General features: G+C 41.8%; 1 protein-coding gene across 2 annotated transcripts in view; it reads left to right on the forward strand.

Annotated features, from left to right (window-relative positions):
- KCTD1 (potassium channel tetramerization domain containing 1) overlaps nucleotides 1-27,425 on the forward strand; it is a 102,754-nt gene extending 75,329 nt beyond the window's left edge. The window contains exons 3-5 of one of the 2 annotated variants that reach the window (XM_010586801.2): nucleotides 10,257-10,401; nucleotides 22,638-22,943; nucleotides 26,380-27,423. In XM_010586801.2, coding sequence (XP_010585103.2) covers nucleotides 10,257-10,401; nucleotides 22,638-22,943; nucleotides 26,380-26,538 — 610 coding nt within the window. In that variant the 3' untranslated portion in view covers nucleotides 26,539-27,423. Of the gene's footprint in view, nucleotides 1-10,256; nucleotides 10,402-22,637; nucleotides 22,944-26,379 lie in introns of both variants that reach the window. The other variant, XM_010586800.3, reaches the window with a different exon arrangement.
- Nucleotides 27,426-27,741: the final 316 nt, after the last annotated feature.

Below are 27,741 nucleotides of genomic sequence, written 5' to 3' on the forward strand. Positions count from 1 at the left end.
TAGTGCATATAATTTTGAAACAACAACCAAAAATATATGTAAGTATATATATGTTTTTGTATGTGGTGTTTATGTGTATATGTTTGTATATATGTGTATGTATGTATATATATCCATATATATGATGAAACAAATAGGGCACACAGTTATTAATACTTCTTAGACATAACCAGTCACCTCACGGGATTAGTTTTGTTGGTTTGAAGGCTTAGAGTCACAGTCTCGTGGGACAGCTCAGTCAATTGGTACAATATAGTTCATAAAGTTTATGTTCTATATCCTACTTTGGTGAGTAGCATCTAGGATATTAAAAGCTTGCAAGCGGCCATCTAAGATACAACTATTGGCCTCTACTAATCCAGAGCAAAAGAGAAAGAAGGCAACCAAGATTCAGAGAAGAGACTAGTCTATAGGACTAAATGCCTACATGTACCAGGAGCTTCTCTACCCTGAGACCAGAAGAACTAGATGGTGTCCAGTTACCACTACCAAACGTTCTGATGAGGGCCACAGTAGATGGATCCTGATAGAAAGAGAGAAAAATATGGGACAGAACCTCAAATTCTTAAAAAATCCAGACTTACTGGACCAATGGAGACTAGAGGAATCCCCAAGAGTGTTGCCCTGAGATAATCTTTAAACCTTGAACTGAAACTACCCCCTGGAGTCACCGTTTAGCTAAATAGCAGGTTAGCTCACGAAATAAAGACTATCACCTGTTAGTACTGTGTTCCTTTAAAGATAATCTATATGATCAACAATTACTCTAAAGCAAAGATGAGAAGAGGGGCAGGGTAGGAACTAGGTTATTGAAAACAGAACAACTAAAACAAAAATAATGAGAATGTTGACACAATGTGAAGAATGTAACCAATGTCACTGAACAGTATGTGTAGAAATTGTTGAATGGAAATCTATTTTGCTATGTATAAAAAAAACAAAAATACAACAAAGTACGATAAGTATATATCTACATATATCTTATTAGTGTCTCAAACAGTTAAACATAATTACCATATGACCCCGCAGTTCTACTCCTAGATATACATATCCAAAAGAATTAAAAACAGGTACTCAAACAAATCCTTGTACATGAATGTTCATAGCGACATTGTTCAGGCATCACCTACCCAAAAGGGGAAACAACTCAAATGTTCTATGGATAAACAAAATGTGGTCTAGTCATACAATGAATATTATTCAGCCATAAAAAAATAATGAATTACTTATGCATGCTATAGCATGGATGATCCTTGAAAACATTATGCTAAGTGAAAGAAACCAAACACAAAAGACCACAAGTTATATGATTCCATTTATATGAAGTGTCCAGTATACACTAAATGCCACGGAATTACTCATTTTAAAATGGTTAGTTTTATATTATGTGAATTTTATTTTAGTAAAAAGGCTTTTTTTCTTCTAAAAACTATTATTTTACTATTAATGATACGATCTTCAAAGACCAAAAATTTTTGGGAAAAATCTAGGCATTGCCACTTGGTTCAATGAGTGCTTTAAATAAAAATATATAAATAAAAAGGCAGCTATACATCATTCAGGGCCAGCTTCGTCCTGGTCACTTGGAAAACAGGAATGGTCTCCAAGGTTAGTAAACTGTAATCCGTTCCACATAGTTTTTAGGCACTAGGCTTTACAAATCACTGCAGTTTGATTTGTAACTCCATTCATATGTCCACAAGAAATACAGCCTGTGTCGCGGCTTCCCTTTATTTGCTTATCCAAAACAACACTTCTACTAAGTCCAGTCAGCCCATCTCAAAAACAACCCAGGGCCGCCATTTTATGGTTACCGGCATTGTTTTCACAATTCAAAACGTTTCTCCTTTTAAAGCTGGCAAAAATGAGCAGCATTATGTTTCCTCCTGCTGCTCCTGGCATTTGTTGTCTCACATACAGGAATTCTTTCCTGTCCAAGGCGCCTTCACCTCTCAGTTAGGAATGTAACTCACGCGCCCAGTGTGCTCTTCCTTTCCAATCCTTTTACTTTTCAAAACCCTTTCACTCTCAGCTCCTACACAGATTACACAGCTTTTTTTTTTTGTCCTGTCCAGTAGGCCAGCATTTTTTTCCGCCCTAACCAGCAGGCCAAGAATGGTTTTTTAAAGCCAGGCCCGCGCCCTTCCCAGTTGCATGTCCTGCTAACAGCGCGCTTCAGCCTCAGTGGAGGCTCTGGCTGCCGCAGAGCGCCCGAGCCTGAGAGCGGCGGTGGGGGTGCCGGCCTGCCGACGGTTAGCGTTTAATTTATCAAGCAGGCTCCTGAGGCAGGGCCGTGTCTTCTCGTCGTCCTCTGCAGTCCTCACAGCTTGGCTGCTACCACACCCGGTGTGATTTCTGACCAGGCCGGTGGAGTAAAGACCTTTTGATCAGCTTCTTGCCTCCTTTTGTCTGAATGATTCTGCCTGGAAATTTCAAGTCTCCCCAACGGCCGCTTCCAGAGGCCACAGCTACTACCTCTTAGTCTGCACGCTGGGCAGCTTTTCTAGTGCTCAACATCGGCTCGTATTTCCCTCGTGCGCTTTCCCAGCATCTTTTTCTGTTTCGCGTATGTCAGATGTGAAGATGTCTCTAACTGCATCTGTGCCCAGTTTTTTGTATCTGCCAGAGGTAGTTTATTTGTGCACTAAAAACCATTTAAATGCTACGTCTCCTCTAAATAAGATCTCTTGGCTGCTCACCGTAAAGGCCGGCTGTTCGAATCCACCAAGCCCCTCTTTGGTAACCTTGTGAAGCAATTCTACTCTGGCCTATAGGGGCGCTATGAGTCAGACTCAATGGGAACGGATTTGCTTTTTTGGTTTTTCTCCCCTAAAAAGTTCCATTTTAGAAAAGTCTTTAAAAAAAAAAAAAAAAAGGCACTTCTGCCGAGATTATTTCTTTTATTCCTGAAATTCTCTTCCTGCCTGTCTGCTGTCTTCTAAGAGCTGCTTTCAAAGAAATGTTTGTTATGCTACTTGGGCACACTTCCTATTGTTGCGCGCCCTTTGAGCTTCCTGTGATCCCATTTGATTTTCTCATCAATCCCATGAAAAAGTTGGGGGTAATTTTATAAAAGAAAGTGAGGCTTAAATTTCTAAAGAAATGGAGAAGTCGATTGACCCAGATTACAGCTAGTAACTGGCAGAGTCTGGACAGACCCCAAGCTTCCCTCTCCTGTCACTCCTTCGTCCCTTTCCTCCTTCGTTCAGTGTAGATTAATCGCCTGTTCCGTGCCAGTCTACATTCAAGTCTACTTGCAAATGAGCATTTGTTTAACAGCAGAAAGTACAGTTTATTTAAGAATAAAATATCTCTTTCCCTCCTCTTTATCTCTTTACTAAAGTGACCTGAGATCATTGATACTGATTCGTTTCAGGCCTCAAGGATAATCACCGTGCACACATGGATTTCATTGTAGTGTTCTTGCTGAACAAATAAAAAATATATATGATTGAAATAAAAAGCCTAGGCCAAAAGCTTCCATTATGTAGCGGTAATTCTTTTCATTCCAATAGTTGCAAGGAGGCCTCTTTGGGGTCAAACAGTGTACAAATCCCCCAATGCCACTTAACTAGTTGGGCAAGTTACTCATCTTTTTGAGCCTATTTATCTTTAAAACGAAGATAATGGGTTTATTACATATATAAAGTGCTTAGGATAATGCAAGGCATGTTGAAGGTGCTCATTAAATGTAGCTCCCTTTTCTTCCCCTCACCTAAATTTATCATGTTATTCACAATGATGAGTCAAATGTCTTAATAATGGGCAAACACGTCTTTCTTTCACATCCTGCATCAGGCTGCCCTGGAAAAACTAGAAGTAAGTTACTCAGTGAATTGTAATTTCACTGTTGCTTCTTTGGAAACGCTGGTGGCCTAGTGGTTAAGTGCTACATCTGCTACCCAAAAGGCCGGCAGTTCAAATCCACCAGGCACTCCTTGGAAATGCTATGGGGCAGTTCTACTCTGAAACCAGCTCGACAGCAACAGATTCGGGTTGCTTCTTTACCTAGCATGATACTGGATGGATGCATTAATGAGAAATGGATGATGACATAGCACACAGTGTAAGAATCCTAGCATGGTTGTAATCCATACCCTGGATAATCACTCTCATGGAAAGTTGGGGGAAAACGTTAACTCAGAAAAATATACTTAGTTTTACAAATACGACCTTACTATAATTAGCTGCTTTCTTTTTTGCACTTAATGCCTTCAGATGTAACATGAGTTTTCTAGTTATATTTAAAAGATTTTTACTGAAACGGAAATACACATACCTTTCTTTTCTTTTTTTTTTTGTAGTGAGAGTGGATTTTCTGTGTTTGTTATATTTTAAGAGGAGTAGAATTATTAATTTACCATTACAGCTGTCTCATTTCAACATTGTATTGTTGTTGTTAAGTGCCATCCAGTCGGTTCCGACTCATAGCAACCCCATGTACAACAGATGAAACACTGCCTGGTCCTGGGCCATCCTCACAATCATTAACCCTCTATTTTACCAAGCATGATGTCCTTTTCTAGGGACTGGTCCATCATGATAACATGTCCAAAGTATGTGAGAGAAATCCCACCATCTTCACTTCTAAGGAGCACTCCAGCTGTACTTCTTCCAAGTCAGATTTGTTCGTTCTTCTGGAAGTCCATGGTATATTCAGTATTCTTCACCAACACCATAATTCAAAGGCATCAATTCTTCTTCGGTCTTTCTAGTTCGTTGTCCAGCTTTCACATGCATATGAGACGGTTGAAAATCCATGACTTGGGTCAGGTGGACCTTAGTCCTCAAGTGACATCTTTGCTTTTCAACACTCTAAAGAGATCTTTTGCAGCAGATTTGCCCAATGCAGTACGTTGTTCGATTTCTTGATTGCTGCTTCCATAGGTGTTGATCATGGATCCAAGTAAAATGAAATCCTTGACACTTTAGTATTTTCTCCGTGTATCTTGATATTGCTTATTAGTTTATTTTTGTGCATTTTTGTTTTCTTTATGTTGAGGTGTAATCCATACAGAAGGCTGTAGTCTTTAATCTTCATCAGTAAGTGCCTCAAGTGCTCTTCACTTTCAGCAAGCAAGGTTGTGTTATCTGCATAACACAAGCTGTTAATGAGTCTTCCCCCAATTCTGATGCTGCATTCTTCTTAATATAGTCCAGCTTTTTGGATTATTTACTCAGCATAGGATTGAATAGGTATGGTGAAAGGACACAACCCTGACATATACCTTTTCTGATTTTTAAACCATGCAGTGTCCTTTTGTTCTGTTTAAATAACTCACTCTTGGTCTATGTACAAGTTCCCATGAGCACAATTAAATGTCCTGGAATTCCCATTCGTCGCAATGTTACCCATATTTTGTTATGATCCACACAGTCGAATGTTTTGCATAGTCAATAAAAGACAGGTAAACATCTTTCTGGTATTCTCTGCTTTCAGCCAAGATCTATCTGATGTGGGCGATGATATCTCTGGTTCCATGTCCTCTTCTGAATCCAGCTTGAATTTCTGGCTGTTCCCTGTAAATGTACTGCTGCAAAAGTTTTTTAATTATCTTCAGCATAATTTCACTTGCATGTGACTTAATGATATTGTTTGATAATTTCCACATTTCCTCAGGTCACCATTCTTTGTAATGGGAAAGTATGTGATTCTCTTTCAGTCAGTTGGCCAGGTAGCTGTCTTCCAAATTCCTTGGCATAGACAAGTGAACTCTTCCAGTGTTGCATCCATTTGTTGAAACATCTCAGTTGGTATTCTGTCAATTCCTAGAGCCTACTTTTTCACCTTCATTGCAGCTTGGACTTCTCCCTTTAGTACCATTGGTTCTCGATCATATGCTACCTCCTAAAATGGTTGAATGCTGACCAATTATTTTTGCTACGGTGCCTGTGTATTCCTTCCATCTTTTTTTGATGCATCCTACATTGCTCAGTATTTTGCCCATAGAATCCTTCAGTATTGCACCTTGAGGCTTGAATTTTTTCAGCTTGAGAAATGCCAAGCTTATTCTTCCGTTTTGGTTTTCTAACTCCAGGTTTTTGGACCTTTCATTATAATAGTTTACTTTGTCTTCTCAAGCCACCCTTTGAAATATTCTGTTCAGCTCTTTTATTTCAACATTTCTTCATTTGCTTTAGCTATTCTAGGTTCAAGAACAAGTTTCAGAGTCTCTTCTGACATCCGTTTTGTTTTTTTCTTTCTTTTCTGCCTTTTTAATGACCTTTTGCTTTCTTTATGTACGATGTCCTTGATGTCGTTATTCCACAACTTGCCTGGTCTTCGGTCCTTAGTGTTCAATGCGTCAGTTCTATTCTTGAGATAGTCTCTGAATTCAGATGGGATATACTCAAGGTTATATTTTGGCTCTCGTGGACTTGTTTAAATTTTCTTCAGCTTCAACTTGAACTTGTATATGAGCAATTGATGGTCTGTTTCGCAGTCAGCCCCTGGCCTTGTTCTGACTGATGATATTGATGATCCCTTTCCACAGATGTAGTCAATTTGATTCCTGTGTATTCCATCCAGTGAGGTCCATGTGTATAACCACCATTTATGTTGTTGAAAAAAGTTATTTGCAATGAATAAGTCATTCGTTTTGCAAAATTCTATCATGCGATCTCCTGAGTTGTTTCTATCACCAAGGCCCTATTTTCCAAATATTGATCCTTCTTTGTTTGCAACTTTCACATTCCAATCACCAGTAATTATCAATGCATCTTGGTTGCATGTTTGATCCATTTCAGACTGCAGAATATGGTAAAATAAACTTCATTTTCTTCATCTTTGGCACCAGTATTTCAACTACCAGCAGGGTCACCCTTGGTGGACGGGTTTCAGCAGAGTGTCCATACTAAGACAGACTAGGAAGAAGACCCTGGCGATCTCCTTCTGAAAAAATTGGTCAGTGAACACCTTATGGATGGCAACGGAACATTGTCTGATGTGGTGCCACAAAATGAGCCCCTGAGGTAGGAAGATGCTCAAAATACGACTAGGGAGGAGCTGCCTCCTCAAAGTAGAGTTGACCTTAATGGTGTGGATGGAGTAAAGCTTTCAGGACTTCATTTGTTGATGTAGCATGAGTCAAAGTGAGAAGAAACAGCCACAAACATCCATTAATAATCAGAACATGGAATGTATGAGGTATGAATTAAGGAAAATTGGAAGTTGTCAAAAATGAAATGGAACACTTGAAGATCGATATCCTAGGAATTAGTGTGCTGAAATGGACTGGTATTGGCTATTTTGAGTCAGACAATCATATGGTCTACTATGCCTGGAATGACAAATTGAAGAAGAATAGCAGCACATTCATCATCAAAAAGAACATTTCAAGATCTATCCTGAAATACAGCACTGTCAGTAATGGGATAATATCCATACACCTAAAAGGAGGACCAGTTAATATGACTATTATTCAGTTTCAACATAAGATTAGAAAATATCTGATTTCAAAATCATCTTCAAAGCAATAAAAATGATGTTCCAAGTCAGAGACAAATTTGTTATGAGATCAGCAAAAGCATTTCATTAATAAATGGAGTCATTTGCCTATAATGTTGATGAAAAAGCAAAATGCACCTTTTGGTAAGGGAAATGATTTCTAGTGTGCAAATTCTATTTCCTGGAATGCTTGTACATCATTAGCCAGTCCTCTACTTGTTCATACTACAGATGTGAGCACTTTCTATTTACTGAGGACATACTAAAATGTGTGGGTTCAGCCTTCCTTAAAGGGAAAATGAGAATGGGTGCAAAATGCTTCACTATAACACAATGCACAAGTGTTAACTCTGCAAATGGGAAAAAACATATTATGGATCCCTGTTTTTAAAAATGACCCATAACCCAATCAAGAAGTGGGCAAACGATATGAACACACACTTCACTAAAGAAGATATTCAGGCAGCCAACAGATACATGAGAAAATGCTCCCGATCATTAGCCATTAGAGAAATGCAAATTAAAACTACGATGAGATTCCATCTCACTCCAACAAGGCTGGCATTAATCCAAAAAACACAAAACAATAAATGTTGGAGAGGCTGCGGAGAGATTGGAACTCTTATACACTGCTGGTGGGAATGTAAAATGGTACAACCACTTTGGAAATCTATCTGGCGATATCTTAAACAGTTAGAAATAGAACTACCATACAACCCAGAAATCCCACTCCTCGGAATATACCCTAGAGAAACAAGAGCCTTCACACAAACAGATATATGCACACCCATGTTTATTGCAGCTCTGTTTACAATAGCAAAAAGCTGGAAGCAACCAAGGTGTCCATCAACGGATGAATGGGTAAATAAATTGTGGTATATTCACACAATGGAATACTACGCATTGATAAAGAACAGTGACGAATCTGTGAAACATTTCATAACATGGAGGAACCTGGAAGGCATTATGCTGAGTGAAATTAGTCAGAGGTAAAAGGACAAATATTGTATAAGACCACTATTATAAGATCTTGAGAAATAGTAAAAACTGAGAAGAACACATACTTTTGTGGTTACGAGGGGGGAGGGAGGGAGGGAGGGAGGGAGGGAGGGGTTTTTTATTGATTAATTAGTAGATAAGAACTGCTTTAGGTGAAGGGAAAGACAACACTCAATACATGGAAGGTCAGCTCAATTGGACTGGACCAAAAGCAAAGAAGTTTCCAGGATAAAATGAATGCTTCAAAGGTCAGCGGAGCAAGGGCGGGGGTTTGGGGACCATGGTTTGAGGGGACTTCTAAGTCAATTGGCAAAATAATTCTATTATGAAAACATTCTGCATCCCACTTTGAAATGTGGCGTCTGGGGTCTTAAATGCTAACAAGCGGCCATCTAAGATGCATCAATTGGTCTCAACCCACCTGGAGCAAAGGAGAATGAAGAACACCAAGGTCACAGGACAACTAAGAGCCCAAGAGACAGAAAGGGCCACATGAACCAGAGACCTACATCATCCTGAGACCAGAAGAACTAGATGGTGCTCGGCCACAATCGATGACTGCCCTGACAGGGAGCACAACAGAGAACCCCTGAGGGAGCAGGAGATCAGTGGGATGCAGACCCCAAATTCTCATAAAAAGACCATACTTAATGGTCTGACTGAGACTAGAGAAATCCTGGCGGCCAGGGTCCCCAGACCTTCTGTTGGCACAGGACGGGTACCATCCCTGAAGACAAGTCATCAGACATGAAAGGAACTGGACAGTGGGTGGGAGAGAGATGCTGATGAAGAGTGAGCTAATTATATCAGGTGGACACTTGAGATTGTGTTGGCATCTCCTGTCTGGAGGGGGGATGGGAGGATAGAGAGAGTTGGAAGCTGGCAAAATTGTCACAAAAGGAGAGACTGGAAGGGCTGACTCAATAGGGGGAGAGCAAGTGGGAGTACGGAGTAAGATGTATGTAAACTTATATGTGACAGACTGACTTGATTTGTAAACGTTCACTTGAAGCTCAATAAAAGTTAAAAAAAAAAAAAAGGTTAAACAAAATGAGCAGTAATTCTCAAAAAAGAAAATCCAAATAAACATTATATATATATATATATATATAAAAAGACCCATAGCCACTTATGTTCTAGAACCAGGTCACATTTTTGGGGTGGCCAAATTTTTATTTATAATGACACCTGACTGTTAAAAATGCTTTTTGCTGAGTGAGACCTAAGACACTAGACTGTATATTATTAATGGAAAACATATTCTCCTAGACTAGTGGTATTTTAACTTATTCTTTTCTGTAATTGAATGTAGATGTTAGCATATAGGCATTGCTTCATTTTTTAGAAATGCTGGGATTCATGGGTGGGAAAAGCTTGGAAAACAGATTTCTTGAAAACAAAATTGCTTTGTTTTTAGAATCTATTCAAAAGACGCTTTGGAGCCATAGCACATTTTTTAAGAAGCAGAGATGGTTGTTTTAAGTAACATGGGGAAAGATGTGATCTTCCATTGCAATGACAGCACTTTGCCATAATCACCATGTCAGGAACATTTTCTTTACAGGTGAAAGACAGTGAATATAAGAATTTACTTCAGGAAGCCTGGAACTCTTTTGAATTGCCTGGTCCTGAGATATTTATCAAGCAAGGACTAGTACTTCTCAGAGAAACATAACTACTTAAGGGTGATTCTTCCTGACTGCCATCTTTAAAAGTGTTTCCTGTGACAATGATACAAAACTGTAGCTCTTAGTCTGAGCGGCTGAAGATTGATTCTAATTGTCTTCATGTTCCCTCTTTCCTATCACAGAATCGGAAGGCTTTTCGATGGTACGGAGCCCATTGTTTTGGACAGTCTCAAACAGCACTATTTCATTGACAGAGATGGACAGATGTTCAGATATATCTTGAATTTTCTACGAACATCCAAACTCCTCATTCCTGATGATTTCAAGGTGAGGGATCCAAGTTAAATTACCAAGAGCAATAGTTCTATATACTTGAGTTTGAATTTTATTATTATTATTTTTTTTTACAGTGAGCAGGCATTCATCGAATACTTGGGGAATTAAAATAAAACAACAAAATAAATGTGGAAAAAAGGAAGTTGTCAAAAAAAGAAATCAAATTAATGGGGCTACAAACATGTATAGTTAGTAAGTTAAACCCATAGCAGAACTTCATGATGATATTTTTTGCTATCTGAACTGTACACTCTGGAGTTCACCAGGAGGTTTAGTTACTGGGATATGAAAATGACTTCATTTTAAGGTAAATGGATTTCCAAATGCCTACTCAGAATCTCCACCTACATAGCCCATTGGCTCCTTAAATTTAGTCTGCTCCAAAATGAGCTCACCATGCCCGCCTCCCCCCACCCCCGCCACCACCACCAACACGAAACCTGCTCCTCTTCCTTTGTATCCTATATCAGTAAAAGATGCCAAAATCCACCTACTTGCTCAAGGCAGGAACCTGGGAGTTGTTCTGGACTTTTTCCTCTTCTTCACCTCCCACATATGACCAGTTGGTGAGTTCTGTCCAGTTGGTGAGTTCTGTCCATTTTACCTCCTAGAGATAATTCTGGAATCAATCCACTCCTTCCATCCCACCTCCCTAGTCCAAAGCATAGCAGCTTTCTGCTGTGCTTTGGGATGCTTCATACTTGGTTTCCCTTCTCGCATCCTTACCCCTCTCTCACTTACTCTTCACCTTGGAACCAGATTTTTTTCTCTCTTTCTTTTCTTATTATTAAACTTTCTATTTTGAGATTGTACTGAGGTCATTATAGATTCACATGCGATTGTAAGAAGTAATAGAGAGATCCCATGTACCTTTTATGCAGCTTTTCCCGGTAGTAATATCTTGCAAAACTATAGTACAACATGACAATCATGACATGGACATTGGCACAATCAAGGTACTGAAGAGTTCCATCACCACAGGGATGCCTCATGTTGCCTTTTTATAGCTACACCCACCTTTCTGTCCTGTGCCCGCATCCCCACCCCATCCCTCAACAGTGGACACTTTTTAAAAAGGATATTGTATCACAACTTGCTCCTGCTTAAAACTCTGGAGGAAGTTCCCATTGTTCGTGGAACAAGGCGCCACATCCTTCCAGAGCCTACCTGGCCCAGAAGACTCTGGCATCTGCCCATCTCACCAAATGTATCTTTGCTCCCTACACGTATACCCCACAGGACTTCTTGTAGTTCCTCAGACGCACCATCTTCTTTCCCCCTTCAGAACAGGCTGGTCTGTCTGCTTGATGCATTCTTCTCCCTCCTTTTCCTCTGGCTTGTATTTGTCATTCATGGCTCATCTTATTCATCACACCCCAGGAAGCCTTCCCTGCCTCAGCCCAGCTTAGGTTTGCATGCACGCCCTGATTCTGCATGGTCATACACAGTACTGTATGACTGGGTAATTCTGGGTCTGTATCGTCAGACACTGCAGAGCCAGCTATAAGTTAGAGATGCTTTCAGCTACAAGTGTCAGAATAGCCACTTAACAGCGGCTTAAACTAATGGAGATTTGTTTTTCTCACATAAGAAGTCAGAGGTCCGGAGTTGTTGGCAGTGGTGTCTGATCAGCGACGCAATCAAGGACCTGGACTCTTTCTGTCTTTTTGTTTTGCCGTCCCCGGATGTTGGCGTTTTGGCCTCAGGCTTGTCATGTCAAGGTCATAAAATGACTGCCACCCGTCCAGGCGTCACGTCCTCATTCATGGCAAGAAAATGGGCCAAATGGCTTTTTACTCACAAGGCTCTGTTCTTGTCAGAAGATCCCTGGTACACTTCCCCTTTATAGCCCACAGGCCAAAGCTGAGCCTCTGCTTCCTGCAAAGGTGACTGGGAAAGGGGTTTTCTCTCTTTTTAAGCCTCTGCAGTGAAAGAAATGGGCAAGTGATCCGGGGTTGGGAATACTGTTAGGGAAGCTAGCCAGCAGTGCCTGTCACACTAGCTCAGCACCTGGCACATAGTAAGCATTTAAATATTTGTGGCATGAGTGAGTGAATGCATGGATGGATAAGTAAATGAATGGTGTTAGTCTCACACTCAAACTAGACGCACATTCCTACCAGCTAATCTAAAACCTGATCATGTATTTTCTTGTATTTGGTCTCTGAATATTTTTGTGTATACATCTTGACTCCATAACTATTGAGTAGGGCTGTCACAGGCAAGGACATTTTTATCTTTTTCTAGAGGACACTGTGTGTTGGGCACACAATAATTGCTTAATTTAATACTTACTTAATTTAAGTAAGTATATATCTTGACTCCCTAACTATTATGTGAGGGTCTCACAGGCAGGAACATTTTTATCTTTCTAGGAGACACTGTGTACTGGGCACACAATAATTGCTTAATTTCATACTGATTAAGTTGAACACCACAAAAAAGGGTGAAAGGAGTCATAGAGGGCCAAAAGCTGAATATAAGTAGACAATACACTTCTACTTAAAAAAAAAAAAAAAAGGCATCATCATCAAGTCAGTTCAATTCCAGATCACGGCAACCCCGTGTGTTACAGAGTAGAACTGTCCCGTAGGGCTTTCTTGGCTATAATCTTTATAGAAGCAGGTTGCCAGGCCTTTCTTCTGTGATGTTACTGAGTGAGTTCAAACCACCAACGTTTAAGTTAGTCAAGCACAAATCACATGTGCCACCCAGGGACCTTATTTAAAGTCATACAGCACTATATGGAAAATATCAAATAATATATATAATATCATCATCCTAAGTGGTGCAGGGAAACCCTGGTGGCTAGTGGTTAAGTGCTATGGCTGCTAATCAAAAGGTCAGCAGTTCAAATCCACCAGATGCTCCTTGGAAACTATGGGACAGTTCTACTCTGTCCTATAGGGTCGTTCTGGGTCAGAATCGACTCAACGGCAACGGGTTTTCTTAAGCGGTGCAGCAGTTAAGATCTCAGCCGCCAAACAAAAGGTTGGCAGTTCAAATCCACCAGCCAATCCTTGGAAACCCTATAGGGCAGTTCTACTCTGTCCTATAGGGTTGGTATGAGTTGGAATCGACTTGAAGGCAACAGGCTTAGGTTTTTAAGCTTACTTTTTTATCAAAGTAATGTATTAATTTATAATTCCTGTGATTAAAAGGGGTATAGACGGGAATCAAAAAACAATTTATGTTTAGAAATTAATTCATAATTAGAAAATTATAATGGCCATTAATTTTTAGGTGCACTGTGTTGCAGAAACTGAGCTAGGTCTTATAAACATAGGCTTTCGTTTAAACTTATGAGGCAGGGATTATTTTCCCTCCACGAGCATTTGGGTTCGATGCTGGGTAAGGAAACGCTCCTGCATAGCAGCTAAGCTGTGGCAGATTCCAGAGGGCAGTCCCCTGAGGACTCACAGGCTCACCCATCTGCCTGCGACTGTGAAGGTCGCTTCTCAGCGCCTTTGCATGCTCCCTGAGGCTTCCAGAGCCCTGGCAGACCTGCTATTCATCAATTCTGAGTGCTGAACACACCCTTTAATTGGCTAAGGATTTAGCTATATGGCCCATGCTTGGGGGGAAAAAAAAGTATGTCAAATGAAACTCACGTATCCCAGGGCCTTGAAGTGTTTCTCACAGAATGTCTGGGTGGAAGGCAATAAATTACAGGGCGTCCTGGAGCCTGGGAGGGGCAGCACGGGGAATGGAAGCTGAGAGGGTCACTCAGCTCTTGTGGCTGGTGTGCACTGGCAGGGACAGCAGTGGTTCAGCCTGGGAACCAAACTCCAGCGACGCAGTGGTTAAGAGCTCGGCTGCTAACTAAAAGGTTGGCAGTTTGAGTCCACCAGGTGCTCCTTGGAACCCCTATGGGGCAGTTCTACTCTATCCTTTTTTTTTTATGAGTCAGAATCCACTGGACAACAGTGGGTTTGGGTTTGCTTGGGAGGACGTTCATTGATTGCCTGCTCCGCTGTCCACTATTTAATGCTGGGTTAAGTAAATGCATGAAATCTTGAAATCACACCATCCTGCGCCTCTTAAGATATTCCACAAATGTGCTGTCTGAGCGAGATATCCATTTACCAATTAGATAATTTCAGATTTCAGAGTATGGTGCTTGTGCTCTGGCCCCACTGAATGTCACTGGAATCTTCTCTGGATGAGTGATTTCAGAGCTTCTCTGCAGTATTTCATTATGGATTTGACCATTTGTCCCTCTCCCCTTAATTCCTTCCCTGCCCCTGTCATACTAAGGTGTGGCTTTATTCCCTACATATGTGTGTGTACGCACACACACAGTTGCTAATAACTGGGTAGCAATTCCCAATAAGCCAGAGCTTTGTCACATACTTGTGGGAAACCACAAAATTCTGTCTCTACCCTTTCATTTTTAACATCTTCTTTGATAAGCGTCCCGATTTTGCAAGCATCTTTCAAGGTCTCTCGATAAATTTCCACACTTTCTAGATATAGACAAATTTGTGACTCCCAACTTACCTATCCCTGGCTTATGTTCAAAAGTCTATTAGTTAACTTCTTCATAGCCTTTTAATATTATAGAAGAAGTATAGGTACACTGTAGGAATTTGAAAATGTAGACAAGCAAAGAAATTTTTTAAACATCATATTCCTACCACTCAGAGGTTGCCAGTGTTAAAACCTTAGTGTATAGCCTTCCAAAAATTTTTTTATACTTATTCCAGGCGACAATGTCTACCTTCCTGTTTTACTGTAATTTCATTTTCTCTAAAACCTCAACCATAGTTAGATTTCCCTGGTTGACCCAAAAATGTCATTTACTGATGATTTTCCAACACAGCATCTAATCCAAGACCACCTGTTAAATCAGGTCATGTCCCTTGGTGGTGGTGTTAGTTGCCATGAGTCAGCTCTGACTCAGGGCGACTCCATGCACAGGGAAACCTGTGAGAGCGGGAAGTTGATGGGACTGCCTTATTTTTTCTGGTCTTGCAGGTTTTCCACCTTTGGCAGGGTGCAGTCTTACCACTTTTCTATCGCTCATTTTAGTGGAAAATATTTGAGTTTTCATCCTCTGACAGGTTTCCACCTTACACAGTTTCCATCTTTCGCAGATTTTACAGTATAACAGTGCCATCTTCATGACCATCGGTATGCTTGAGGCCATTGTTGTAACCACAGTGTCAGTCCATTTCATCAAGGGTTTCTCTCATTTTTGCTGATCCTCTACTAAACACGATGTCCTTTTCTAGCAATTGGTCTTCCTAATGATGTGTCCAAAGTAAGCAAGTCAAAGTCTTACTATCTTCGCTTCTAAGAAACATTCTGGTTGTATTTCTTCTAAGGCTGATTTGAAGACCTTATGTCCTTTAAGTTCTTTATGTCGTTTAAGTCTTATTATCTAGCATGATCCCTTTTTACATGACACTGACTTGCTGAAGCGACAGGCCAGTTGTCCTACAGAATGTCCCACCATCTGGATTTGTCTGGTTGCTTTGCCATATGTATCCCCCTAATTCTCTGTAAACCAGAAGTTATATCTTAAGGCTTGACAGGTTTAAACCGAAACACTTTGGCTAGAATTCCTTGCCAGTGATGTTGTATTCTTCATATTATGTCACATCAGAAAACATAGATAGCTGAACCGCCATCAGCGCTGCTAGGACTAACCTTTGGATTGGGGGGAGTTACATGTTCCTTTAGTGCCACAAAAACCATCTCGGTCTAGCTCAGAGTTTTCCAACCTCAGCACCATTAACATTTCGGACCAAATAATCCTTTGTTGTGGAGAGCTGTCCTGTGCATTGTAGGATATTGAACAGCATCCCTGGCCACTACTCACTAGAAGCCAGTAGCACCCCCTCCCCAGTTGTGACAACCAAAAATGTCTCCAGACATTGCTAAACTTTGCCCCCAGTTGAGAACGACTAGTCTAGCTTAAGGAACAGAATAAGGGAGTATTTATGGGGAGGATACGAGTTTATTTCATAGAATTAGTGGAAGCATTCTGTCAAGGTGGAAATACCAGGGCAGCTCTGAGGACCTGCATTGTGGGAGCTTATGGGTAGCTCTCTCTGGAGGGGCCCTGGCGGTGCAGTGGTTAAGTGCTCAGCCAAAAGGTCAGCGGTTTGAACCCACCAGCCACTCTGCGACAGAAGGATGTGGCAGTCTGCTTCAGTAAAGATTTACAGCCTTGGGAACCCTATGGGGCAGTTCTACTCTCTCCTATAGTGAGCTTACGAGTCGGAATCGACTTGATGGCAAAAGGTTTGGTTTTCCTTCCTTCATCAGGATCAGTGAATTTTATTATTCAAATTCCATGCTTTCTTTTTAGATTTTTATCATATTTCATTTTAGATTTTCTCCCTCCTATTGCTGGTAAAAATGGTAGCAGCAACGAGAAGGACTTTTTTAGTTCTCAGGTTGGCCAATGCTCCGAGGCAAGTCACATGGTGAGCTGAGGAGACTTAGCACTTCTTTCTCAGCACAGACAGTGCCTGTACCCTGGGAACCAGGTAGAACAGCATGGCGAAGGAAGAACTGGAGCCAAAATAGTCAAGAGGTAGTAAAAGAACACCTGGCGGCTTTAGTAGTTCAAGGTACAATCCACTGAGGTTCTGTTCCAGGGTGCAGGATGTAGCGGAGGTAGGGGAGGCTTTTAAACCTTCAATTTAATAACCACTCTCAGGATCCTTGAGAAGTTACCAAGAGGGGCCAAAAGTCTAGAAAGGGTCAGTGTTTCCCTCATTTTCAAGAGCAAAAAAAAACCCAAACTGGCTGCTGTCAAGTCGATTCTAACTCATAGTGACCCTATAGGACACAGTAGAACTGCCCCACAGGGTTTCCAAGGAGCAACCAGTGGATTCAAACTGCCAACATTTTGGTTAGCAGCCAAACCCTTAACCACCACAGGTAAGGATGAATTCTAGAAATGTTATATCAGAAGGCACTCTTACCAGTCTAGGGTCGCTATGAGTTAGAATAGACTGGAGGGCAACAAGTTTTCTGCCAGTCCATTGACAGACTTTAGAATGGATTAAACACATAGTTTTTGAACTCAGAGAAAAAAAATATATGGTTACGTTACCCTCATTACCTCTGCGTTATGATAAACAAATGAATAGATCAGGGCATTGTCATGGACACAGATGTATAAACTATTAGGCCGGGAAGCAACTTGAATGTAATTTATTCCCCTCGTTTTACAGATAAGAAAACTGGAGCCCTAAAGAGTTAAAGACCTGTGCCCCTCCCAGACCTTCTTCTTCCCCTTATAGTCTCACCCAAACACACAGTATTTCAACAAGACACGTAGCAAGTACCACAACTGTGGGCTGGGTGATTTTAGAATTGCAGGTTTTCTAACTGCTTGAACAGCCAAAATCCAGAGTCTTAACTTATCAGACAAGCATCAGCCTGACAAAGGCCCACACATAGTCCTGTCTTCTCTGAGCTTTGAGAAGTGACTCACGTACCGACACAGAACATCCAGTTCATTCCATTGGCAAATGATACACAAACGAGAGGGAGACCTAGAGACCTGGATAAGAGAAGCCACATTTTCTCAATTCACTAGAACAAGTTCAGAACCTGCAGTATGAAGTTTAAGGGAAGGTAAATAATGAAGGATTTTTAAAATTTCACAAAAGTCGGATGGGGGAGACCTAGCTCAAATAGCAGCTCTTGTGAAAAAGATATAGGGATTTTAGTTCACCGTTAAGTAAAACGTCCGCTACGCATCTTACCATTTGTCATACTGTAATGGCTTGCATGTTGCTATGCTGCTGAAAGCTATGCCACCAGTATTTCAAATACCAGCAATGTCGCCCACGGTGGACAGGTTTCAACAGAGCTTCCAGGCTAAGACAGACTAGGAAGAAAGGCCTGGTGGTCTAGTTCCAAAAACTAGCCCATGAAAATCTTATGGATCAAAACTGAACATTGTCCTACTCAGTTGCTTTGGGCATATCATCAGCAAGGATCAATCACTAGAGGAGGACATCATGTTTCATGAAGCAGAGGGCCAGCGAGGGCAAGGGAGATCCTTGGTGAGATGGATTGGCCCAATAGGAGCAATGATGGGCTCAGACATGCCTGCGATTGTGACAATGATGCAGGACTGGGCAGCATTTTGTTCTGTTGTACGTAAGGTCACCACAAACTGGAGGTGACTTAACAGCAACTATCTATTTATCTAAGCAAAGTTTGAACCAACAGTGTAAAGGGACTGCCAGAAAAGCTAATATGGCCTTTCACTGTGTGGTAGGTAAAGTAATGGCCCCCCAAAGATGTCCACATCCTAAGTCCCAGAGTCTAAATATGTAAATTTAGATGGCAAAGGGGGCTTTGCAGATGGAATGAAGTTAAGGATTTTGAGACGTGGAGATTATCCTGGATTATCCTAGTGGTTTCAATGTAATCACAGGGGTCTTTATAAGTTAAAGATGGAGGCAGGAGAGTCAGAGTTAGAGAAGGAAGTGAGATAGGATTGATGTGAGGACATAGCCAAGGAATGGGGGGCAGCCTTTAGAGGCTAGAAACAGGAAGAAATCAGATTCTCCCCTAGAATCTCCAGGAGTGCAGCCCTGCTAACCCATTTTAGATGTCTGAACTTCAGAATATAAGATAATGAATTTTTGTTGTTTTAGGCCACTAAATTTGTGTTAATTATCACAGCAGTAATAGGAAGCTAAAATTGGCCATATTCATGGTGACAAAGTGCCCAGCCAAACAGAGGTGTACAATGCACCAGTTAGCTCACATCTGAAATATTAGGGTCAGTTCTGGGCTTTAAGAAGCACATTGACCAATACCACAAAACAATATGTGTACTAATTCTCAATTCACTGGAACAAGCTCAGAACCTACAGTATGAAGTTTAAGAATGAAGGATTTTTTTAAATTTCACAAAAGCTGGATGGGGGAGACCTAGCTCAATAGCAGCTCTTGTGAAAAAGATACAGGGATTTTAGTTCACTCTTAAGCAAAATTTGCTCTTCATCTAAAGCACAATTTAAAAAAAAAGAAGCACATTGACAAAGTCAAATATACAATGGATGTTGAAGGACCGGAAAGTCATAAGAAGTGAGAAAAAGCTGAAAAGATTGAGCATTTTAACTTGAAGAATATTAAGATATAACCATTGTCTTTGAAGGAAACCCTGGTGGCTTAGTGGTTAAGTGCTACTGCTGCTAACCAAAAGTCAGCAGTTCGGATCTGCCAGGTGCTCCTTGGAAACTCTATGGGGCAGTTCTACTCTGTCCTATAGGGTCGCTATGAGTCAGAATCGACCCAAGGGCAACAGGTTTGGTTTTGGTTTTGGTATTGTCTTTGAATGTTTGAAGGGTTACCATATCAAAGAAAGATTAAAACCACTGTAACCCCAGAGGGCAGAATTAGAACAAATAAGGTGGAGTTACAGGAAAATTCAGGTCATTCTAACAAAGACATTTACAACAATCAGAGCTGCCAACAAAGTAAATGTGGTGCCTTTTGAGTTAGTAAGTTCCTCTCCCTAAAGCATTCAGTCAGGGGCTGAATGGTTGCTACTCAACAATATTGAAAAGGATTCCTCCACAGAGGCAAGTCGGTCAGGAAGACCACTCCAAGTACCTTTATTCTAAGATTTGAAGACTTGATGTTTCTAGAAAGACAAGGTATATTTTTTCTGGAGGCCACATCCTTCTTTTTGCTACAATTTGTAATTGCATCTCACAGGAAAATAAAAAGCAGTAGCAGAAGCTCTTGCTTCTGCTGCTGTGTAACTCTTAGTGCTGGTTTTAAATCTCCTTGAGATCTGTAATCTTAATTAGTAAGTAAAGTACTTAGGGGAACTCTGGTGGTTGAGAGCTATGGCTGCTAACCAAAAGGTCGGCAGCTTGAATCCACCAGGCGCTTCCTGGAAATCCTATGGGGCAGTTCTACTCTGCCCTTTAGGGTTGCTATGAGTCAGAATTGACTCGACAGCAACAGGTTTAATGTATTTAGGGCAGTCGTCTTAGATATCTAGTGCTGCTGTAACAGAAATACCACAAGTGACTGGCTGTAACAAACTGAAATTTACTCTCTCACAGTCTAGGAAGCTAGAAGTCTGAATACAGGGCAGCAGCTCCCAGGGAATGCTTTCTCTCTCTGTTGGTTCTAGAGCAAGATCCGTGTCATCAGTCTTCCCTGGTCAAGAAGTTTCTCAGTGCAAGGACGCCGGGTCCAAGAGACATGCTCCTGGTGCTTCTTTCTTGGGAGCATGAAGTCCACATCTCTGCTTGCTTCTCCTACTTTTTATCTCTTGTAGGCCACACCCCAGGGAAACTCCCCTTACATGGATCAGAGCTGTGACTTGAGTAAGGGTGTTGCATCCCACCCTAATCCCCTTTAATATAACCTAATCTTGCCTCATTAACCACAGGCGGAGATTAGAATTTACTACACATAGAAAAATTACATCAGATCACAAAATGGAAGACTACCACACAATGCTGGGAATCATGGCATAGCTAAATTGACATATATTTTGGGTGGACACTATTCAATCCACGAGAGCAGCATTATCACAGCTGGTGTAATTCAAAGGTGACAAGGCCTCTATAGTGGGGATCCCAGGGAGGAACCTGCACACGCCCTCCACTCCTATCCCTCAGGATGGGCTTGGCGGCCCTACTTCTGCCCTGTGCTGAGTGGCCACATCTCAGTTTAGTTTGGTCCTTAAACCAAAGCAGTACGTGGGTCGGGAGGTTAAGCAGGTGAAACGTGTGAAATGAATGTGGTTCCCCTCCTGTAGGGAACCGAGCTCTCTCTGGTAAAGGGGTTGGCCCCAAGAGAGAGAGAAGAAAGAAGCAGCCCTTTCTGCTGGGAGATGAGTATCGAGGATAGCATCTGACACCTGGCCCAAGTTTTTCAGTACGTAAAGAGAATTATCCAGCTAGCCCACTCAAGAGAGCCCCACTTGTACTCTCTCGCCTCTCCATGGTCTTCTCTGGAGGCCTTGGGGAAATGCTGCTGCTGCTGCTGCTGCGGATGTGCAAGTGAAAGAACAAAGTGCAAAATGAAAACAGTCATCCTCTCCTTCTCACACTCCATGATCCACAGCAGAGCCCTCTGCCAGCACTCGGGCCTCTTGTTTACAGTGCTGGCTGTCCTGCAGGCACCAGGTGCCGCCGCCAGCTCCAGCCTGTGGAAGAAAGGGTGAAATGCCTGTGTCAGTTGATTACAATGTTCTCACTCAGCATGTCTGGACAAGTGTCCACTTATCTCACACCCAGAAATGATTGTGACCATAGCTACGTTTAGACATAATATTGACCTGCTTGTTAACATCGTTCCTAAGTTGCTGCCTCCTCCTTGTTCTCTTTTGTCTTCCCATTCAGTCGCTTGTCTGTGGTTCAATGTTTGTTAGATTCCTGCTTTAATGCAATAGTTTGTTTGTTTTTTAAGGGGAGAGGAAAAGGAACCGACCAATGTCTAAAGACTGGGTGATTTTGCTTTCAGAAATGAACTCGTTTCCTTTTCTGCACCTTTATCTTCCAGGAGGCAAGGCCTAGTGTTGTTTACTTCTCTCCGCTTATGATGGCAGCACATTAGCCTTCCAAATCTCCATCAGCCACCCCAAAACCATTTCAAATAGACATACAAATTTAAGTTAAAGCAGCCTGGCTGCTCTCCAGGCATCCACCCACAGCTGACCCCGGCTCCACTCGTACCGTATCGTTGCCCCACACCCTCCTGTGAGAAGTTCTGGAGCTTCCACTGAAGGTGATGTGAAGGGCAGAGGCTTCTGGTGAAGATGCACCTTTGACAGTTGTGCCTGTCCTTATCCAAGCATCCTGTTAGAGAGGACATTCATTGGGTTCTCACCAACACAATCCGATTTTAAATACCCAGAAGGCATTTTTCCACTGAAGGAAAAAAGTCTTGGGTGAATCCTTTCACCTCTCAGTTTTCTCATCTGCAGAATGTTGATAATAATGGTTTCTCATCCACTGGGTGCTTGTGAGGATTATAGGTCTTAGAATAGGGGCTGCCTGGCCATTAGTAATGGGTCGAAAAGTCAGCTCCTTTTATCTTCACTGACTGAATGAATAAACGCCAATTAAGCTCAGTCTTTAGAAACGACGTAAGTGAAAATTTTGGATCTACATTTGGTTATTAAAATAACAACACAGGTGGAAAAACCACCTTACATGTGACCAGCAGTTTCAGTACTTTATGTTTGTACTTTGCACTGTGAGATATCTTTTCCCTCCCCCCAGGACTACACTTTATTATATGAAGAAGCAAAATATTTTCAGCTTCAGCCAATGTTGTTGGAGATGGAAAGATGGAAGCAGGACAGAGAAACCGGCCGCTTTTCCAGGCCCTGTGAGTGCCTAGTGGTGCGCGTAGCCCCCGACCTCGGAGAGAGGATCACACTCAGCGGCGACAAGTCCTTGATAGAAGAAGTGTTTCCTGAGATCGGCGATGTGATGTGTAACTCTGTCAACGCAGGCTGGAACCACGACTCGACACACGTCATCAGATTCCCACTGAACGGATACTGTCACCTCAACTCAGTCCAGGTATGGAGTTGTCATTCTTAACACTTAACCTCGCCTTCACATAGTGTCTTTCCTCCAAAGAACTGAAGGAGTCTCATGTGTCACCGTTTCTGTTGGGCAGATGGACGTATTCACTCCTCTGTGGCACCCACTCAAGCGTTCTGCAAATACGTATTGAACCCCTACTAGTGCCAGGCTCTGGCATGAGCACTGGAGACACAGATGAGAACAAAATGGACAACGGCTATTTTCATAGAGCTTATATTATGGCCGAGGGGTGGGGGGCAAACAGTAACCAGCATAAACGTTTGTCAGGCAGTGAGAAGAGGATATCTGGGGGCAGAGTACGCCAGGCAGAGGGATTGGCAAGTTCTGAAGACCCTGAGGTGGGAGAGTGCTCTGCATATTAAGAATATCAGGAAAGACACAGAACTATCTGAAGTCAGCAGAGTTAAGAGTTTCTGTTTTTTTTCCCCTCTTCTGAATTGAAATGGACCCACGACTCTGTTCAATATTTAGCCAACAAAACCTCTCCCAAAGCTCAGAGACGAGAGTACCCAGTATACCATTCCGTCCTTTGAGGGTTGTTCCATGACTCTTTATAACTTTTTAAACTTATGAACAGATGACTGAGAGCAGAACAGCAGGAAACTCTGGCAGAAAAGGACCTGAAGCAGGCTAGAGGAAGAGACCCACCATCAGGCAGGCGGGGGCGTGGCTTCAGGTTGTACACTTCCAGGGGGCCATATTTGCTTGCTTATCTGCGTGAATGGCGCCCCCTGGAGTTGTACATGGTACACTCCCTATGCTGCCCCTTGCAGTGTTCCCAGCGAAGCCTCTGATTTTATGAACGCCTCTAAAATCCTGAAGGAAACCCTGGTGTCGTAGTGGTTAAGAGCTACGGCTGCTAACCAGAAGGTCAGCAGTTTGAATCCACCAGGTGCTCCTTGGAAACCCTATGGGGCAGTTCTACTCTGTCCTGTAGGGTCGCTATGAGTCGGAATTGACTCGACAGTAACAGGTTTGGTTTGAGTTCTAAAAGTCCTGAAAGCGTTTCGCGTCCCTACACACATACTCTGCCCTTAGTTTCCCACCAGAGAGGGGGGAAGGTGGATCCATTCAAAACCAGAATAGCACTTCATCACTTCACTAGGGCCTCACCCCACAGGCTGGTGAATAACTGTTATAAATCCACATGCTTGACAACCTCTCCGGCTCATTTGAGTTTGATCAGATGTAGAAATTTTCACCTGGATAAACACTGCATGACACGACCATGACCCACTCTTCCTGCTCCACTGACCAAAAAATAGGAATTGTCCGCTAGGTATGTAGACATTTGGGATAAGACATAAGAGACAGGATACCACATGGAGCTATCTTAACTCAATGATCACTACATTTAAGCAACTTTACAATTAACAAGGTGAGGTTTAAAAAGTAACGGCCAAGAAGTATAAGCTCTTTGCTTTACGCTGGAATAAGCTTTGACCACGTCCAAGGCAACATTGGATCATATTGGGTAATTATCATATTATGTGTGTCCTACACCCTGGGGAGGAAGAAGCTTAAGAAGTTCCTTATGTTACTGATTTAGCGACCTTAACAATGAAGGAAAAACAGATGTCAGAGTTAGGTTCTTTGTTCACAGCTTCCCATACCTTTGTATTTTCTTTCCTAAGGATCCTTTCCAAAGCAGTGGTTTGGCCAAGCAAGCTGGGTTGTTCCTTATTGACAGGTTAAGTTCCAGCTTCTGCTGGGGAGTTCTCCTTGGGGGTGAACTCCACCTTCTTATTCACCTGCCACCAAAGTACGTCTTGATTTTGAACTCAAGGATTGTTTTCTTCTGTCCTGTCCTCATGCTGACTGGTCCACTTGTGCGTTTTGAATTTATTTGCAGAGATAGAGCGCTACAGGGTAAAATGTTAATTTGGTTCTCAGCAGGCTTTTTTTTTTTTTTTTTTTTTTTTGCCAGCATTTGAGGCTTTTTAGCAAACATGCTCTCTTGCTTCCCAATTTCATCTAGTAAACTGTTTTCCAGCATAGTAGATTATACTCCATATAAAAGTAAATGACCAGAAAATAATGATTAAAAAGTAAGGGTGCACTTTTTATTGACTACGTTTTGGAAGTTACTCGTTTGGTAACCTTCCATTGCATTCCAAAATTCGTGCCAGGCATTTTTTTAAAGTTATGATTGAGTCATCTTGCCTTTAGAATAGTGGAGAAGTAACTTAATTATATCCAAATCCTAGCAGGGAGCAGTTGCAAGTCTAGTATTTGTTGAATTCCTACGGAAACAGAGCACTACCGATCCATTTTCTATATTTTTGCCTATGTAAGGGTTGCGGGAGCTATTGGCTGCATTTAAGAAGTCAGGCGTGTAGTGACAAATTCAGGAATCTTTCTGGCATGATGTATTTAATTTCAAAATGAAAGAGTAGACTGTGTGGCTTATGTTTATATGAGAAGTTTAGAAGACTCTATTTTGGATATATTTTCTAGTAAACAGCTATTACATTTATTCTTGCCTGTCTGCCCATACACGAGGCAATAAATCTCTTTCCTATGCCGCAAACTTGCAAACCTATAGATAAACCTCAACTGTCTTCAGCAGCCTCTTTCTTCTGCTATTGAAATTACATAAATCTTCCAAGCTGAAACATGAAAGATGAACTCAGTATTGAGAAACTTGAACAATAGCAGAGAGTATGAATGAATTACTAGCTAATTCAGATAATATCACTCTTTCTATGACCTTTATCATTTCATTGAGTATATTTTAGTGGTAAATTAGCTTTGACATGTGAACCCTCTCTTTTTGCAGAGAAAGCAATGTTGCATATTGGGAAAACACATGGGATTTGAGGCCAAACACACCTAAGTTGGAAACCCAATGCCATGATTTACTAGCTATGAGCCTCAGTTTTCCCATTTATAAAATGGTGCTAACATCAACCATTATGCCGGGTGATTGTAACCAGTAAATGAACTGGCATGTGCAAAATAAGCATGTCATGGCACATTTCAGTATTAGAAACATTTGCTCCCTCTTCTCTAGCTGCCGTTGCATTCATTCCTACCCATGGCGACCCCATGTGTGTCAGAGTAGAACTGTGCTCCATAGGGCTTTCAATGGCTGGTTTTCAAAAGTAGATCTCCAGGCCTTTTTTCTGAGGCACCTCTTTCTTTCTTCTGGGTAGACTCGAAACTCCAGCATTTCAGGTAGCAGCTGAGCATGTTAACTGTTTGTACTACCCAGGGATTTCTGCTCCCTCTGCCCTGTAATCCAGGGTCATCCTTTGAGAGATGCTCAGAGAGACTCAGGCTGGATGAGATTGGCCAGAGCTACAAATGATCTGCAGACTTGACCGCAGTCCCCAGGGGTGTTGGTGTAGCCAGGTGGCCGAGGACCCTATCTCACCCCTAACTGGATGCTTGCCTTGGCCTTTTTCAGGTCCTTGAAAGGTTACAGCAAAGAGGATTTGAAATTGTGGGCTCCTGTGGAGGAGGAGTGGACTCGTCCCAATTCAGCGAATACGTCTTGCGGCGGGAACTGAGACGGACGCCCCGGGTCTCCTCCGTCATCCGGATAAAGCAGGAGCCTCTGGACTGAATGGATGTGTTTCTTATGCAAAAAAAAACATATACAAGAAATCACGCAAACAAGCAAGAGACATTTATGTGCAGTTGGGACAGCAAACCAAGTCCTGGACCTAAAATTGAATAAAAGACACATTTATATCAAATAGAGACCACACCTGTATTCATATGGGAACAATTGGAATAGTGCTATCCTCAAGGTGTAAAAAATATATAAATATATATATATGTCAAAAGGTAGGAAATGCAAAGAAAGAAAAGAAGGTGGTAGCTACAGTTGGTGCTGTGATGGCCGTGAAGTGTCCTGGGCCCCTGGGGCCTGCTGACCAATAAACAAGCCATGACCGTTGAGGACACATCTCCTTACAATTTCTCATTGCCAAACAGCCATCCATCGATTTGGTTTCCTTTTTCTTTCTTCTATCCCTCTTTTTTTTTTTTTTAAAGAAAAAAACAAGAACAAAAACACCTTGAACAGCACGTCTTTGCGTACAGAGGCTTCACGTCTGTCTTTAGGCAGGGACCGGGCAGGACTTCAGGAAAACTCTGCTGAGCACATTGCATTTGAAAGCTGTTAGCCATGACATTTTAACTGTAGTTTGTACAGAAGTCACACTTTTTTGTCTGCCTCACAGATGTGAACATCACTTTGTTTTTAAACCGATCAGTTTTGCAAAGGGGCCAGAATTATTACTTGTTAGAGTTGCTCCAGTTTGAGTCAGCTGCTTTCCTACAATTTTTCAAATTTTATAATGTATTAAATACAATAAACTCTGTTTAAAAAATAAGGTCTGCATGAAACACACGTGCTGGGGTGAGGCTGGATTCGAATGGAAATGTTCGTTTCAAATTTTCTGTGTCAGACGTCAAAATGAGGCCTAAGCATTGGAGCCCGTTTTGAAGTCAAAGCTCACTCAGGGATAAGAATGTCATTTGCTCTTTTAAACAGTTCTCTTCCAACTCAGCAAGTTATTTCCCTCACTTGTTGCTTTGGTTAGCAAGATAAATCTTTCTTTTTGTGAACTTTTCAGTTATACCTGTTGCTGCAGGACAAACCACGCCAAAACATAGTGACTTAAAATAACATTTTATTCTCTCTTGTGATTCGGTGCTTCTCGTGAGTGGAACCAAGCTTCTTGTGCTCTGGGGGCTTGACTCGGCTGGGATGCCCAAGATGGCTCACTCACATGGCTAGCAATTGGTCCTAGCTGGTCGC

Source organism: Loxodonta africana, chromosome 11, assembly GCF_030014295.1.
Source record: "Loxodonta africana isolate mLoxAfr1 chromosome 11, mLoxAfr1.hap2, whole genome shotgun sequence".
NCBI classification, from domain to species: domain Eukaryota; kingdom Metazoa; phylum Chordata; class Mammalia; order Proboscidea; family Elephantidae; genus Loxodonta; species Loxodonta africana.